Consider the following 16,444-nt stretch of genomic DNA (forward strand, 5'->3'; position numbering starts at 1 on the left):
ATGAATGGGATTAGTCTGTCCTCTTCAATAAGATATTTGTTTCCCTCTTGGTGTTTTTAATTTACAGCTGAGATGTTGCACACAGACAGTGCTGCTTATAGGGCCCTATAAAGCCTCTTCCATTCCACCAAGGGAGACCGCCAGGAAATGTTGGCCATCACTTATGACTTGTGCAGGACTGTGGGACCTGACCTGGCAGTCAGGTCTTAGAGGAAGACGGGCCTCTAGCCTCTACCAGGTGTGATCAATGAGACGGTCTAGAGAAGCAGTTTGTTCTGGCCAATCAGGCGATCCAGAGGACCAGTTAGTGCTAATGTCAGTCTTGCTGCTTCACTGGCCTGCCTGATTTTATAGACTGCTGCTGAGAGTGACACTGTCCTGTTACTGTGTTGTTGGTCAGCCCTGCCCTGAAGTTAACCTATAAGGGAGATGGGGAGATGTGGCGAGAGAGAGCGAGGTGAATAGAAGGAGTAACAGATGGCTAGAAGGGGAGAGCAATGGATAGGGGGAGAGCGTGATGGATAGATGCAGAAGAGATGGTTTGTGGGGTGCAAGAGATGGATGAAGGGACTGACAGATGGCTAGATAGGAGGGGGACAGACGGAAATGGAGTGAGGTATAGAGAGAAATGGATGGATAGAGATTGAGAGAAGTGGGACTTGTGGTCAGTTCCCAGGCTTTGTAGTTAGTGTTCGATGTATCAACAGTTTTACTGCGGTCCAGTATATTTGTGGACAATCACACTGACCTGATTCCAGAGTGGCGAGGCTTGGTTTTTGATAATGTCAATGCGGTTTGACCACAGTTTAATTTTCTACTCCACAAGTAACATGTTAGCCAGAAGATAAATATTTTAACGTTGTATTTGCCCATACACAACTCCTGCCCCTAGTTATAATGCAGAAAGGGCCTATGTCGCTCTGGAGAAGTGTGACTGCTAAATGACAAAAATGTAAATGGTTCTGTGTGGTGGCTCTCACTCCCATGGCAATGAATCATGTCTTACTCTTACAATTGTACTGCAGGGCTGGCAGTCAGTCAGTCTGTCTGTCCACCTGGCTATGAGCCTGGATCATGTCAAAAGGATTTGAATGAAGCTGCTTCTTATGTTATGGGCATCATGTTCTGTAATGAACATCAACCACTTGTAGACCTTTGCTTTGATTCAGCATGAATCTGATTGGGTAGAAGCGTTGCATTTACCCACAGATCTAGGATCAGGTCACGCGGCCCAAATCTTATTCCGTCAACAACACCTGCTGTTTCTGGATAGTATGACAGTGTTTCTTCATCCTGCACCCTGTCCTCTTTATCTCGCTACTCCTTAGGGGAGAGAAGAGGAGAGGGCATTAGGGGAGAGGAGAGGAGAGGGCGGAGAGGAGAGGAGAGGAGAGGAGAGGAGAGGAGAGGAGAGGAGAGGAGAGGAGAGGAGAGGAGAGGAGACTGCATTCCTAATGTTACTACCCCGCTCTTTGCTCTTCTCCCACTTTCATGTGACTGATGAAAAGGGCTCTGTCCATTCTTCAGCCCATCTCTTGCAGTTGCTGGGGTTGGAGGTAGCAATCCTAACTGTTTGATATTTGAAATGGCCATGTAAAATGGTATTTTGCTCACAGATTTTAGTCTGTGGATAACAACAGCACTTGACACTTGGTGCAACTACCGTAGACACTCGCTCCAACCCTGTGCTCAGGCCAGGCAGCATGCCTGCACTTACATGGCTGTATAAGGGCACAGGGCTTGTGCTGTGCAAGAGCGATGAAGGAGGAGAGATGGAGGGAGGAGGGAGAGCGAGCTACCATCTGGTTGTTCTTAAACCCTGGAATGCTTTTTGCTTTAGTAACACAAACTAAACAAGAAATTCTCACCAAGCCAAGAAGTTCTCTCTCGCTATTCTTCTGTCGCTCTCGTTTGCTCTCGCTCTCTTTTTCTCTCTCGCAGTCTTTCGCTTTCTCTCTCCCGCCGTTCTTTTCTTCCTGTTCTGTCTCTCACACATTGTCCTCCCTAGCTATGGAAAAAGGAGGGAGTGAAAGTTGTAGGGCATGAGGGATTTAAATAGATTTTAAAAGGCAAAAATTTGACAATAGCCAAATGAATATTATGGAATTGAAAATCCAGTCATCCACACAGCTCTTAAATGAGTGTAGAAGCATAGATAAAAGACAGCACAGACGTTTACCCCAGCTGTGCTTTTAAAATCTAGATGGTGCACATCTATCTTTTCCAGACACATTCTGGCATATTCAGCCAGCTCCTCCGAACCGTTCCAAAAATGTCCTGAACACTGGAGATTAATGTTGACTGATGGTTCCCTGGCCTCTCCAGCTAACACAGAGGGGAGTGTCGCGAGAGGAGAGGAGTAGAGAGCAGAGGCATGGAGAGCGGGAGGAAAGAGGGATGTTGAGGGGGTTGGTGCAGCTCTGTTTGAGTCATTAAATCAGTACTGCAGTATGTCAGAGGAGACGTTAAACAAACGCCCAAGCATAGTTTCATTCCATCTACACACGCGCACAACCTGAATTTTAAAATGGATTCAATTGAGAATTTTGTTGTCACTGGCCTAAACACAATAGCGCATAATGTTAAAGTGGGATTGTTTTGTTTTTTTCAAATAAACTGAAATATAACGAAGTATTCAAACCCATTGTTATGGCAAACCTAAAGGTCAGGTGTAAAAATGTGCACAACTACACAACTACAACTAACGACTCTCAAATACAATTATCTGTAAGCTCCCTAAGTCAAGCAGTGAATTTCAAGCACAGATTCAACCACAAAGACCAGGGACGTTTTCCAATGCCTCACAAAGGGCACTTATTTGTAGATGGGTAATAAAAAGCTGACATTGAATATATATATTTGAGCATGATGAAGTTATGAATTACACTTTGAATGTTGTATCAATACACCCAGTCACTACAAAGCTACAGGTGTCCTTCCTAACTCAGTAGCCGGAGAGGAAGGAAACCGCTCTGGAATTTCACCATGAGGCCAATGGTGACTTTAAAACAGTTACTGAGTTTGTGATAGGAGGAAACTGAGGATCGATCAACAACATTGTAGTTTCTCCACAATTCTAATCTAATTGACAAAGGTAAAAGAAGGAAGCCTGTACATAATACAAATATCCTAAAACATGCATCCTGTTTGCAACCAGGCACTAAAGTAATATTGCAAAAAGATGCCCTGAATACAAAGTGTTATGTTTGGGGCAAATCCAATACAATATATTACTGAGTACCACTCTCCATATTCTCAAGCACAGTGGTGGCTGCTTATATATATATATGCCATTTAGCAGACGCTTTTATCCAAAGCGACTTACAGTCATGTGTGCATACATTCTACGTATGGGTGATCCCGGGAATCGAACCCACTACCCTGGCGTTACAAGCGCCATGCTCTACCAACTGAGCTACAGAAGGACCATGGCTGCATCATGTTATGGGAATGCTTGTAATTGTTAAGGACTGGGGAGTTTTTCAGGATAAAAAACAACTGAATGGAGCTAAGCACAGGCAAAATCCTAGAGGAAAACCTGGATGTCTGCTTTCCACCACACACTGGGAGATGAATTCTCCTTTCAGCAGGATCAACACTGAAGTTGCTTACCAAGAAGACAGTGAATGTTCCTGAGGGGCCGAGTTATAGTTTTGATGTAAATCTACTTGAAAAACTATAGCAGGACCTGAAAATGGTTGTCTAGCAATGATCAACAACCAATTTGACAGAGCTTGAAGAATTTTGAAAAGAATAATGGGCAAATGTTGCACAATCCAGGTGTGGAAAGCTTTTAGAGACTCACCCAGAAGGTCTCACAGCTGTAATTGCTGACACAGGTGCTTCTACAAGGTATTGACTCGGGTGTGAATACTTCTGTAAATTCGATTTCGGTATTTCATTTTCAATACATTTGTAAACTCTACATTTTGTTGTCATTATGGGGTATTATGTGTAGATTGGTGAGAAAATAATCATTTAAATCCATTTTGAATTGACTGTACCACATCAAAATGTGGAATATGTCCAGGGGCATGAATACTTTCTGAAGACGCACATGCTCAAACTGAACTGCAATGTGACTGTTTACTTAATCCTTTGCTTGCCAGCCAGTCTGATATAGATATAGACACACACACACAAGCTCTGTGCTGATGTGTAGTTGTTTATGCCATCTGCTGCAACTCCGCTAGTCTCTCATCCAGTGTGTTGTGCAGAAGCGCTAGGTTAGAGGCTAGTCTCTCATCCAGTGTGTTGTGCAGAAGCGCTAGTTTAGAGGCTAGGGTGTTATGACAGATAGTGTTTGTTATTACCACTAGCTCATTGTTTAGTGACTGCTGCTAAACACACACTGTGTGGTATCAGAGGAGCTGTTACTCTGCAGAAATATTTAGTGTGTGTACTAAGTCGACCACACACCCCTCTCGTTGGGAGAGGGTTTTAGGGAGGGTGTTGTTAGGAGGGGGGGGGGACTTGAGAAATGGGATTATACATTTTCCACCTTGCATGTGCACCGCTGTTTATCACTGTTTCCCCTCTCGATCTTTCTCTCTGCCTCTTTCTGTCTCTCCATCACATCTTTTGACTGGGTTTGCCTTCTCCGCCATTTCAAATTCTTTAAACTATGTGTTAGGGTGAATGTGAGGTCTGTAGTTGAAAGACTCCTAACTGAAAACCAGGATAATAGCACATCTCTTGGGGTCAGGGTTAGGTTAGCCCAGTTGCTCGTCTGTTTTTATTTTTGTGATTTTTAAGCTGAACTCTCACAACCCCCTTGACTCTTGGGCTGTCTTTCGCAGTTTCTCTCACTTGCTCAGTCTTCCTCTCCATGAGGTCCCTGGGTTTGGTTAGTGTTGGGCTACACTGTGTTGGGATTATGTGACAACTCCTTGACTCCCTCTCTCTCTCCCCCTCATCTCCTTCTCTCTTCCCCTCTCCCCCTTTTCTCTCTTTCTCCAGATATCCGTCATCCAGAGGAGGCATCTCTACTCCGTAAGCCCCGTGACCCCAAGAAGAAGAAGAAAAAGCTGGAAGAGGCTGAGGAGGAGGCTCTGGAGCTGGAGGGGCCACTACTCACCCCAGGATCAGGTAGTAAGTTCCACTAATTTACCTCAAACTCAGTCACCACTTGCAGGCCTACCCTGAACCCCATCTCCGAGAGCCTTCTGGAGAATTCTGTTAACACTTCCACTCCTGGAATGTCCAAGGTGCAATAACTTCTTCCCGGTCCAATAGTAATTCATTTGCATTTTATTGCATGACATAAGTATTTGATCACCTACCAACCAGTAAGAATTCCAGCTCTCACAAACCTGTTAGTTTTTCTTGAAGAAGCCCTCCTGTTCTCCACTCATTACCTGTATTAACTGCCCATGTTTGAACTCGTTACCGGTATAAAAGACACCTGTCCACACACTCAATCAAACAGACTACAACCTCTCCACAATGGGCAAGACAAGAAAGCTGTGTAAGGACATCAGGGATAAAATTGTAGACCTGCACAAGGCTGGGAAGGGCTACAGGACAAAGGCAAGCAGCTTGGTGAGAAGGCAACAACTGTTGGCACAATTATTAGAAAATGGAAGAAGTTCAAGATGACGGTCAATCACCCTCGGTCTGGGGCTCCATGCAAGATCTCACCTCGTGGGGCATCAATGATCATGAGGAAGGTGAGGGATCAGCCAAGAACTACACGACAGGACCTGGTCAATGACCTGAAGAGAGCTGGGACCACAGTCTCAAAGAAAAGCATTAGTAACACACTACGCCGTCATGGATTCAAATCCTGCAGCGCACACAAGGTCCCCCTGCTCAAGCCAGTGCATGTCCAGGCCCGTCTGAAGTTTGCCAATGACCATCTGGATGATCCAGAGGAAGAATTGGAGAAGGTCATGTGGTCTGATGAGACAGAAATAGAGCCTTTTGTTCTAAACTACACTTGCAGTGTTTGGAGGAAGAAGGTGGAGTACAACCGCAAGAACAACATTCCAGTCGTGAAGCATGGAGGTGGAAACATCATTCTTTGGGGATGCTTTTCTGCAAAGGGGACAGGACGACTGCACCGTATTGAGGGGAGGATGGATGGGGCCATGTATCGCGAGATCTTGGCCAACAACCTCCTTCCCTCAGTAAGAGCATTGAAGATGGGTCGTGGCTGGGTCTTCCAGCATGTCATTGACCTGAAACACAGCCAGGGCAACTAAGGAGTGGCTCCGTAAGAAGCATCTCAAGGTCCTAGAGTTGCCTAGCCAGTCTCCAGACCTGAACCCAGTAGAAAATCTTTGGAGGGAGCTGAAAGTCCGTATTGCCCAGCGACAGCCCCGAAACCTGAAGGATCTGGAGAAGGTCTGTATGGAGGAGTGGGCCAAAATCCCTGCTGCAGTGTGTGCAAACCTGGTCAAGAACTACAGGAAACGTATGCTCTCTGTAATTGCAAACACAGGTTTCTGTACCAAATATTAAGTTCTGCTTTTCTGATGTATCAAATACTTATGTCATGCAATAAAATGCAAATCATACAATGTGATTTTCTGGATTTTTGTTTTAGATTCAGTCTCTCACAGTTGAAGTGTACCTATGATAAAAATGACAGACCTCTACATGCTTTGTTAAAAAAATTGGCAGTGTATTAAATACTTCTTCTCCCCACTGTATCTACCCTTTTATCAATATCTGCTCATAGGGTTTTAAAAACAAGGCGAGACAGTGCCAAAACAATTGTTTTTGTATGTGCCCAAATAAGAATGTGAGTGAGGAGCAGTGGTATGATATGATTTGCGGACTCTGGGCTCCTTACTCGGGGAGGGAGAGAGGGAATGGTTGGGATTCCTTGCGTAGTTGGTCACCATGCCATTTTATATCCAAACCAGGTTGCAGAGCTTGAGCTACACCAGCCCCTCTTCCTCCCGCCTGCTAGTCTTGTCAATAAATTAGCTACACTGATGTGAGGGAGGAGGAACACTTTGGGCCATGCTGTGGTATCTATGCAGCGTTAGTTAGCTTTAGCGATTTTGGCTAAGGCGTTGTGAATGGTCCTCATTGTCCTAAAGACCCAGCCCAACCCTGTAGCTATTTGGCCTGGCATCACACACACACACACACACACCCTCTTTAGGCTCAAAGGGGGGGATGAGAAGGGGGAGAGAGGCAGGAAAGGGGGAGAGAAGGGGAGAGAGGCAGGAAAGGGAGAAGGGGGAGAGAGGCAGGAAAGGGAAAAGGGGGAGGGAGTGTGGAGAGGGGAGGAAAGGGAAAAGGGGGGAGAGTGTGGAGGGGGGAGGAAAGGGAAAAGGGGGAGAGAGGCAGGAAAGGGAAAGGGGGAGAGTGTGAGGAAGGGGGGGAGAGAGGCAGGAAAGGGGAAGAGGCAAGGGAGAAGGGGGAAAAGGGGAGAGTGAGGAGGAAAGGGGAGGAAAGGGAGAAGGGGGAGAGAGGCAGAAAAGGGGGAGAGTGTGGAGGGGGAGGGGAAAGTGAGAAGGGGGGGAGAGAGGCAGGAAAGGGGAAAGAGGGGGAGAGTGTGGAGGGGGAGGAAAGGGAAAAGGGGGAGAGAGGCAGGAAAGGGAAAAGGGGAGAGTGTGAGAAGGGGGAGAGAGGCAGGAAAGGGGAAAAGGGGAGAGTGAGGAGGGGCAGGAAAGGGAAAAAGGGGAGTGTGAGAAGGGACATTAAGCCAAGCAGCTCTGACTCTTGGCTCCCTCGTCAATGTTATGACAATTATATGCTTGTTGGTTCCCATTGCCATTTGACTCCATGGGAATCCTGGGAGTCTTTCTGATTATTAGAACAAAGCCAGAGTTTCCCTAATTCCATGAGTTACACACTTATGTATGACTGGTATTGCTCCAACTACATCCACACTCTGTTATCCTAATGAGCTGTTGACCAGGGGTTTCTAAAATGAATTAGGCCAAGTCATAACTCTGTACAAATATTCAGACTCGCTTTAAGATAATAAAGACGTGCAGGAAAACACTTGTGTACAGTGCACAAAGAAAAAATGTGCAGGAGTTGCGCACACCTCCCCCAGCTCATATGGTAGGAGTGAGTATTTAATGTGCAGTGTTTCACGGCCAAGCTGCTGGGAGTTATTCCTGATGTTGTGTTACCTCCCCTCTGGGGAAAGGCTGGGGTCTCCAGCACCACACCGCCTGATGGTACTCACAAGGGCATATGCTGCAGTCTGCACGCACGCGCATACACACACACAGCCTCTCCCTAACACTTGATGCAATCTGTATGGGGCTCAGCCACAGCCTCTCCCTACAGTTCAGTCCATTCCACCCTGCTGAATGGGGCCCTCTGTGGCCTCTCTGAGTCAACCCTTGATAAGTCTTCACCTCCTTCCTTACACACTCACTGGACCACAGGGGAAACTGGGTAACGGGTCAAGTTGAGTTGGCAAGATTTTAGTTTAGAAGTTCACCCAAGACCAAGAGGATGTGGGGGCTTGATCTGTGCTCTAAGTCCAGTTAGAAGTGTTTAGATTAGAATCAGTCTTTTTCTGAGTCTAAAACCTACTTCCACCCACATGTCTGGGAAATCCCAGACCCCCTACCCACATTCCATTAAGAGAAACATGCATGTCGTTACTATGGAATAGCCCATATTACAAACCGTAGCCTACGAAATAACAACTAGGACCATGGCCCTGTCTACTCCTTCAGGGCCATTGAGTCTGCTACTCTGCTGAACTGTTCCCCTCAGATAATTATCTCTATGGGATTCTCATGGTGGAAAGTTGATTTGTCCATAACTTTAATTTCACTAGAACTGTTATGCAGTGCTGGGTCATTCCAACCAACACCCTGCCTGGCTTTTCAATGAGAAATGGCATTGGATCCTGATGAATGGGCAGATGGATGGGAACTGACCAGGGTTTGTCATGCCATGTTTATTTTCCCGCCGCTGAGAGGGCAAAGTGACTCATCTAATCTTGGGTTGGTTAGGTTGGCACACTGGCACAGCCCTCCCCTGGTTCTCATTCTCGTCCATTTTCTTTAAAAAAAACCTCCTACTCCCTCCTCTCCCTCGTCTTTTTAATATCTATCGTTTAATATTTCTTTAATCTGTCCTCTGGTTTTTGTTATTTTTCCTCTGCTTTCTTTCCTTCCCTCCCTCTTTCTCATTTTCCACTCCAGCCTCTGAGATAATTTACATCGGTCCGGTCAAAGGTAAGGTTTCTCCTGGTCTTCTGTCCTCCCTCTTCCTGCACTGCTTCCCCATTCCCTTACCCACTCACCCCTCAGCTGGAGTGATGTTCTGGTCACCTGCCTAGGCTGTATCCCAAGGAAGCCAGCTGCTGCCCTTGTCACTTGAGGATATCTGCTGACTCAGGTCACGTGACAGGCTTTGCCCCACTCCAACAGGAACAAACTCGCTCCCGTCTTTTTTTGAAAAATATAAAAAAGCTTTGCACACTATGCATTTGTTCTGCTGGAAAGCTCAGCTGTTCACATTTTGCTCAACAGGTACCCTAAATTAGGGTTTCCCAAAGTCTGTCCTGGGACCTCCCCTGGGTGCACGTTTAGTTTTGTCCTAGCACTACACAGCTGACTCAAATAACCAACTCATCAATCTTTGATCATTTGAATCAGCTGTGTAGTGTTAGGACAAAAACCAAAATTTCCAGGACCGACTTTGGGAAACGCTGCCCTAAAGAATCAAAATGGAACAGAATAAATGACTATTAGGGGGATTCTATGTCTACAACACATTCGCCTCATTTCAGATGGACCACCGCCTCCATCCCAAACCCACACAGAAGCAATGTGGTGACACTTTTTTTATATGGTAATGAGCCCTCCTAGTTTACATCTAGGCGACAAAGTGCAGGGTGGTCTAGCCATCCAGACCATACCAGAACCAGTGAAAGGGGATTAAGGATTAGGAAACGTTAACATAGTCGGTGCCTTCCAGCCTGTGGAACGCACTATCCCACTGAAAGCCAAAGGCTGGGAGTAAACACATGAGGCTGCACGACTCTTTTTCTTCTCTAGAGGAGATGGGGATCAACTGTAATCAGCCTTTTCTAGATATATTGTCTCCTGCGACCATATGGGAGAGTAGCATTCTAGCTGACCTTATTTTCCTCCCTCCCTTCTAGAAACTCTCCATAAACCCTTAGGGATGGGTTGTTGTGGCCTGGTCCCTGTTCTCATGACCTCTACTGTATTACACACACACACACCATTTCCTGTTTGAATTTTGGTTAGTGGTTTGGCCTGCCTGCTTTTTTTAGGCCAGTGGGGACTGGTCAGTGTGTTATGGAAGTATTTAGCTGCTGAAAATCTACTGGAAAGGCAAATGGTACAATAATAAATCGGTATCATGTTTGCAATTCCTTTTCCTAAATGGGTGTGCATTTTTTGACATTCTAATTGAAATGCAAAAAAAAGATATTGCATGATCATTTTCATGTTTGAGTATGCATAATATCTGCCAATTTGAAAAATAAATAGCAACGTGTGTTTGATATTTTATCCAGTGCAACACTATCACATTAAAAAATCAAATGTAAATCCTTATGATAATTTCTCATGTTTGCCATTTAATTACCTTGTTGTGTTTGTATGAATTGTGACAAATTCTCAATTGACAATGCTTTTCCATACTCTGTGTGGTTGACTGTCAAAATGCAAATTCAATAAATCAATTCTAATTCTTTATTTTGCGATTTCATTTCTTCATTTCCTCATTTGCGTTATCGTTTTCGACGTGTTGATTGTCGATCCATTATGGGTGGGTTTTCGGTAACGTGAGGCGGAAGAGGTTGTCTGTGCTTCCTGACAACAGGGGAGGCTACATGGACATGTGGAGACGAATAGGTTCAGGCTAGTCAGTCGTTCTGATGAGCCCTTCCCAGCTAGCTAGTTTATGCTTGTGGCTAGAAACTTCAGAAAATATTATAAACTTGCAGCGCAAGTTCTCCCCATTGAGCAGTGTAGACTGTATCACGGTGACATCCACATGGTTACTACCAATATTACAAGTTATTTATGGTGAAGGCTGCTGTCCGACTCTAAATAAAATCACGTGGGATGGAACAAATTGGAGATGGTGACCAAATCCAGATGGTGACCAATACTACAAGTTATTCCTCCTTTGCCCATCGAAATAAACATCACTATCATCACTAAAAGGACATTCTACTCAAAACTGAATGAAAATAAATTCATGTATGTACAGTTGAAGTCTGAAGTTTACATACACTTCGGTTGGAGTCATTAAAACTCGTTTTTCAACCACTCCACATATTTCTTGTTAACCATCTATAGTTTTGGCAAGTCAGTTAGGACATCTACTTTGTTCATGACACAAGTCATTTTTCCAACAATTGTTTACAGATGATTTCGCTTATAATTCACTGTATCACAATTCCAGTGGGTCAGAAGATTACATACACTAAGTTGACTGTGCCTTTAAACAGCTTGGAAAATTACAGAAAATAATGTCATGGCTTTAGAAGCTTCTGATAGGCTAATTGATATCACTTGAGTCAATTGAAGGTGTACCTGTGGATGTATTTCAAGGCATACCTTCAAACTTAGTGCCTCTTTGCTTGACATCATGGGAAAATCAAAATAATTCAGCCAAGACCTCAGAAAATAATGTGCAGACTTCCACAAGTCTGGTTCATCCTTGGGGCGCAAATTCCTAAAGGTACCACGTTCATCTGTACAAACAATATTATGCAAGTATAAACACCATGGGACCACGCAGCCGTCATACCGCTCAGGAAGGAGACACGTTCTGTCTCCTAGAGATGAACGCATTTTGGTGCGACAAGTGCAAATCAATCCCAGAACAACAGCAAAGGATCTGGTGAAGATGCTGGAGGAAACGGGTACAAAAGTATCGATATCCACTGTAAAACGAGTCCTATATTGACATAACCTGAAAGACTGCTCAGCAAGGAAGAAGCCACTGCTCCAAAACTGCCATAAAAAAGCCAGACTGCAGTTTGCATCTGCACATGGGGACAAATATCGTACTTTTTGAAGAAATGTCCTCTGGTCTGATGAAACAAAAAATATAACTGTTTGGCCATAATGACCATTGTTATGTTTGGAGGAAGAAGGGGGAGGCTTGCAAGCCGAAGAAGAACACCATACCAACCGCGAAGCACGGGGATGACAGCATCATGTTGTGGGGGTGCTTTGCTCTAGGAGGGACTGGCACACTTCACAATATAGATGGCATCATGAGCACTGGTGCACTTCACAAAATACATAATTTTCCTTCCTCATGATTCTCTGTGGATATATTGAAGCAACATCTCAAGACAACAGTCAGGAAGTTAAAGCTTGGTCGCAAATGGGTCTTCCAAATGGACAATGACCCCAAGCATACTTCCAAAGTTGTGGCAAAAAGGCTTATGGACAACAAAATCAAGTTATTGGAGTGGCCATCGCAAAGCCCTGACCTCAATCCCATAGAAAATGTGTGGGCAGAACTGAAAAAGCGTGTGCGAGCAAGGAGGCCTACAATCCTGACTCAGGCTACCCATGCTACCCAAAACGTTTGACCCAAGTTAAACCATTTTAAAGCAATGCTACCAAATATTAATTGAGTTTGTAAACTTTTGACCCACTGGGAATGTGATGATAGAAATAAATAATTCTTTCTACTATTATTCTGACATTTCACATTCTTAAAATAAATTGGTGATCCTAACTGACCTAAGACAAGGTACATTATACTACGATTAAAATGTCAGGAATTTTGTGAAACTGAGTTTAAATGTTTTTGGCTAATGTGTATGTAAACTTCCGACTACAACTGTATGTGAGCGCCATCTCAAATATATTTTCCACCTCCAGAATGAACCCAATAACACATTTGTTACAATTATTTTAACAGATTGGGCCATGTATATAGCCTATGCATGGTCCATATTACCAGGTATGCTATTAGCAATAAACATTATCACCTGTAGCCCGACTGATGCAGCAAAGTCTATCTGCATTTACCCTAATGGCCTAAACATTTTTTTTTTCACCTTTATTTAACCAGATAGGCCGGTTGAGAACAAGTTCTATTTTACAACTGAAACCTGGCCAAAGCAGTGCGACAAATCAAACTTCAAAATATATACACTGAGTATACCAAACATTAGGAATGCCTTCCTAATATTGGATTTCACCCCTTTTCTTTTTGCCCTCCGAACAGCCCCAATTCGTCGTGACCTGGGCTCTACAAGGTGTCAAAAGCGTTCCACAGGGATGCTGGCCCATGTTGACTCCAATGATTCCCACAGTTGTCAAGCTGGCTGGATGTCTTTTGGGTGGTGGACCGTTCTTGATTCACACGGCAACTGTTGAGCGTGAAAAACCCTGCGATGCAGTTCTTGACACACAGGTGCGACTGGCACCTACTACCATACTCCGTTCAAAGGCACTTAAATCTCCCTCTGAATGGCACAGATACACAATCCATGTCTCAAGGCTTTAAATTACTTCTTTAACCCGTCTCCTCCACTTCATCTACACTGATTTGAAGTGGCTTTAACAAGTGACATCGGGCATCAGCTTTCACCTGGTCAGTCTGTCATGGAATGAGCTGCTGTTCTTAATGTTTTATGTGTCTAATTATTATTATTTTTTTTTCACTTTTTTTCTTCCACCTCACATTGTTTAATTTTTCACTTTTGCTATTTCGTTGCGCCTTTGTTTTTATTTTCGATATGTTACACCTACATATCGAAAATAAAGGCGCAACGAAATGGCAAAATGAAGCAATGCGATTGATTTATCAAATTATATTGATCATTTGATTTTTGACAGTCTTAAACCACCTAGAGTATGGAAAAGAATTGCCAATTGCAACTGATAATTAATTTGATTTTTGTCACGACAAGGAAATGAAATGGCAAACATGAGTAATGATTTGTAATTTTAAGCATTTACATTTGACTTTTAAATGTGTTAGTGTTGTACTGGACAGTATATTGGAAATTAAATATTAAACACTTTCTTTTTCAAATTGTCAGGTTTCATGCATACTCAATCATGAAAATAATGCAATATATTACCTTTTAAATTAGAATTTTGTCACAAAATATGCATACCCATTTAGGAATAGATATTGCAAACATTATATTGATTTGTCATTTGCCTGTTTAGAATTTAAGGCTGAATTAAGTCAGTTTTAGACTTAAGTGTGTGGGCTGTTACTATGCCCTAACATACTGGCCAAAGCCAGCCAACAGGACATTTCATGGTTTCAGATTGGTTATTTGTTTGTTTTTTGGCTATTTGTATTTACATTTATTTGCTGGCAATGGCTTAAATCCGAATAGAACAACATTTTGCATACATACACATCTCTCTCTACACACACTCTCCAACCATACATCCATGTGCATACACTCCTCTACACTCCTCCCTCCAAACACACATCCACCTTTTTCTCCAAAAATGGAACACAAACAAAGCAGAGTGATGCTAGCTTTTGGTACCATGCTGTCTCACTTTGTTGTGTACCACCCTCCACTGCCCCATCCCTATTCCCATGTCCCTCCCTATATGCTGCTGGTTGTGCTGTATAGTTTGCCATGTGCACCTCGCAGGTTGTGGACCATGTGACCACGATCGTGTGCAACATCTGCATGCTAAAGCGCATCGTCATTCCTCAGCAGCAACAGCAGAGCATCAAGACCACCTATCAGATAGGTGGTGCTACCAGACACATTGCTGTCAATTGCAGGATGCAAATGTGTGTTGTGGAACCATGTTCACTTAATTTTTGGAGATTCTTGTTCTTGGTACCAAATGTGTGTCTTGTAGATTGTTTTGCAGTGGACTGTATTGTGAGCATGTTTTTTTAATCATGTTCAATATTTTACAGGTATGGTGATGTCTTTTTCTTTGTCTTCATGGACCTCAGTCACACAGTTGGGATCAATTTCAATTCAGGAAGTTAATTGAAATCCCAGTCTAAGAATAAAAAAAATGTTTAAAAATGAATCGCGCTTTTCAGTTTTTTAAAATTGGAATTTCAATTAATCTCCCAAACTGGAATTGAGCCCAATGTTCCTCAGACTACCCCAGGGTACTAAACATGTGTTGTCTGGTTTGCAGGGAGCATCTACTCCAGTCCCGGCCTGTACAGTAAGACCATGACTCCCACTTATGACTCCAGAGACGGAAGCCCCCTATCCCCCACTACCGCCTGGTTTGGAGACAGCCCCCTGTCCGAGGGCAATCCCAGCATCCTCGCTGTCAGCCAGCCAATCTCCTCGCCCGATATCCTGGCCAAGCTCTACAAGCCCCAATCCCTCCTGGACAAGGCCAAGATCAACCAGGGCTGGATGGACTCATCCAGGTCTCTGATGGAGCAGGATGTCAAGGAGAATGAGGTGCTCCTCCTGCGGTTTAAATACCATAGCTTCTTTGACCTCAACCCCAAGGTACAGTATGTGGACCGTTCTTTCCATCAAATGAGTCTTTTATTAAAACGTGTTTAGGGGGTAGATTGTGGCTTCTATCAACGTAATTGTCTGCATCATTTCCAATCCCCCATTCGGGAAAGTATTCATACCCCTTTTTCCACATTGTTACGTTACAGCATTATTTTAAAATTGTTTAAATACATGTTTTTCCTCATCAATCTACACACTATACCCCATAATGACAAAGCATTAACAGGTTTTTAGAAAAACATATACCCTATACCTCGAAATTGAACTCATGTGCATCCTGGTTCCATTGATCACCCTTCAGATGTTTCTACAACTTGACTGGAGTCCACCTTTGGTCAATTGATTTGACATAATTTGGAAAGGCACACACCTGTCTATATAAGGTCCCATAGTTGACAGTGGATATCGGAGCAAAAACCAAGCCATGTGGTCAAGGGAATGGTCCGTAGAGCTCAGAGCAGGATTGTGTGGAGGAACAGATCAGGGGATGGGTACCAAAATCCCCAAAAATGATCTGGAGCATTGAAAGTCCTCAAGAACACAGTGGCTCCATCATTCTTAAATGGAAGAAGTTTGGAACCACCAAGACTCTTCCTAGAGCTGGCTGCCCGGCCAAACTGCGCAATCGGGAGAAGGGCCTTGGTCAGGCAGGTGACAGAGAACCCTATGATCACTCTGACAGAGTTCCTCTATAGAGATGGGAGAACCTTCCAGAGGAACCATCTCTGTAGCAAATCAAATCAAACTTTATTTGTCACATGTGCTGAATACAAGTGGGGAAGTTACCGTGAAATGCTTACTTACAAGCCCTTAACCAACAGTGCAGTTCAAGAAGAGTTAAGAAAATATTTACCAAATAAACTAAAGTAAAAGAAATTATACAAAGTAACACAATAAAATAACAATACAGAGGCTATATACAGGGGGTACGGAGTCAGTGTGGGGTTACTGGTTAAGGTCATTTGTACATGTAGGTAGGGGTGAAGTGAATGGTTAGATATTAAACAGCGAGTAGCAGCAGTGTACAAAACAAAT

At 43.8% G+C, this 16,444-nt stretch overlaps 1 protein-coding gene across 6 annotated transcripts in view; it reads left to right on the forward strand.

Moving 5' to 3' along the window:
* The window catches only part of LOC124002290 (fermitin family homolog 2), an 84,070-nt gene that overhangs the window by 48,257 nt on the left and 19,369 nt on the right, over positions 1–16,444 (forward strand). For 2 of the 6 annotated variants that reach the window (XM_046309667.1, XM_046309669.1), the window contains exons 4-6: positions 4,960–5,091; positions 9,129–9,161; positions 15,069–15,397. In XM_046309667.1, the coding sequence (XP_046165623.1) occupies positions 4,960–5,091; positions 9,129–9,161; positions 15,069–15,397 (494 nt within the window). The remainder of the gene's footprint in view (positions 1–4,959; positions 5,092–9,128; positions 9,162–15,068; positions 15,398–16,444) is intronic. The other 4 variants (XM_046309671.1, XM_046309673.1, XM_046309668.1 and 1 more) reach the window with 3 other exon arrangements.

This window comes from Oncorhynchus gorbuscha, linkage group LG17 (assembly GCF_021184085.1).
Source record: "Oncorhynchus gorbuscha isolate QuinsamMale2020 ecotype Even-year linkage group LG17, OgorEven_v1.0, whole genome shotgun sequence".
NCBI classification, from domain to species: domain Eukaryota; kingdom Metazoa; phylum Chordata; class Actinopteri; order Salmoniformes; family Salmonidae; genus Oncorhynchus; species Oncorhynchus gorbuscha.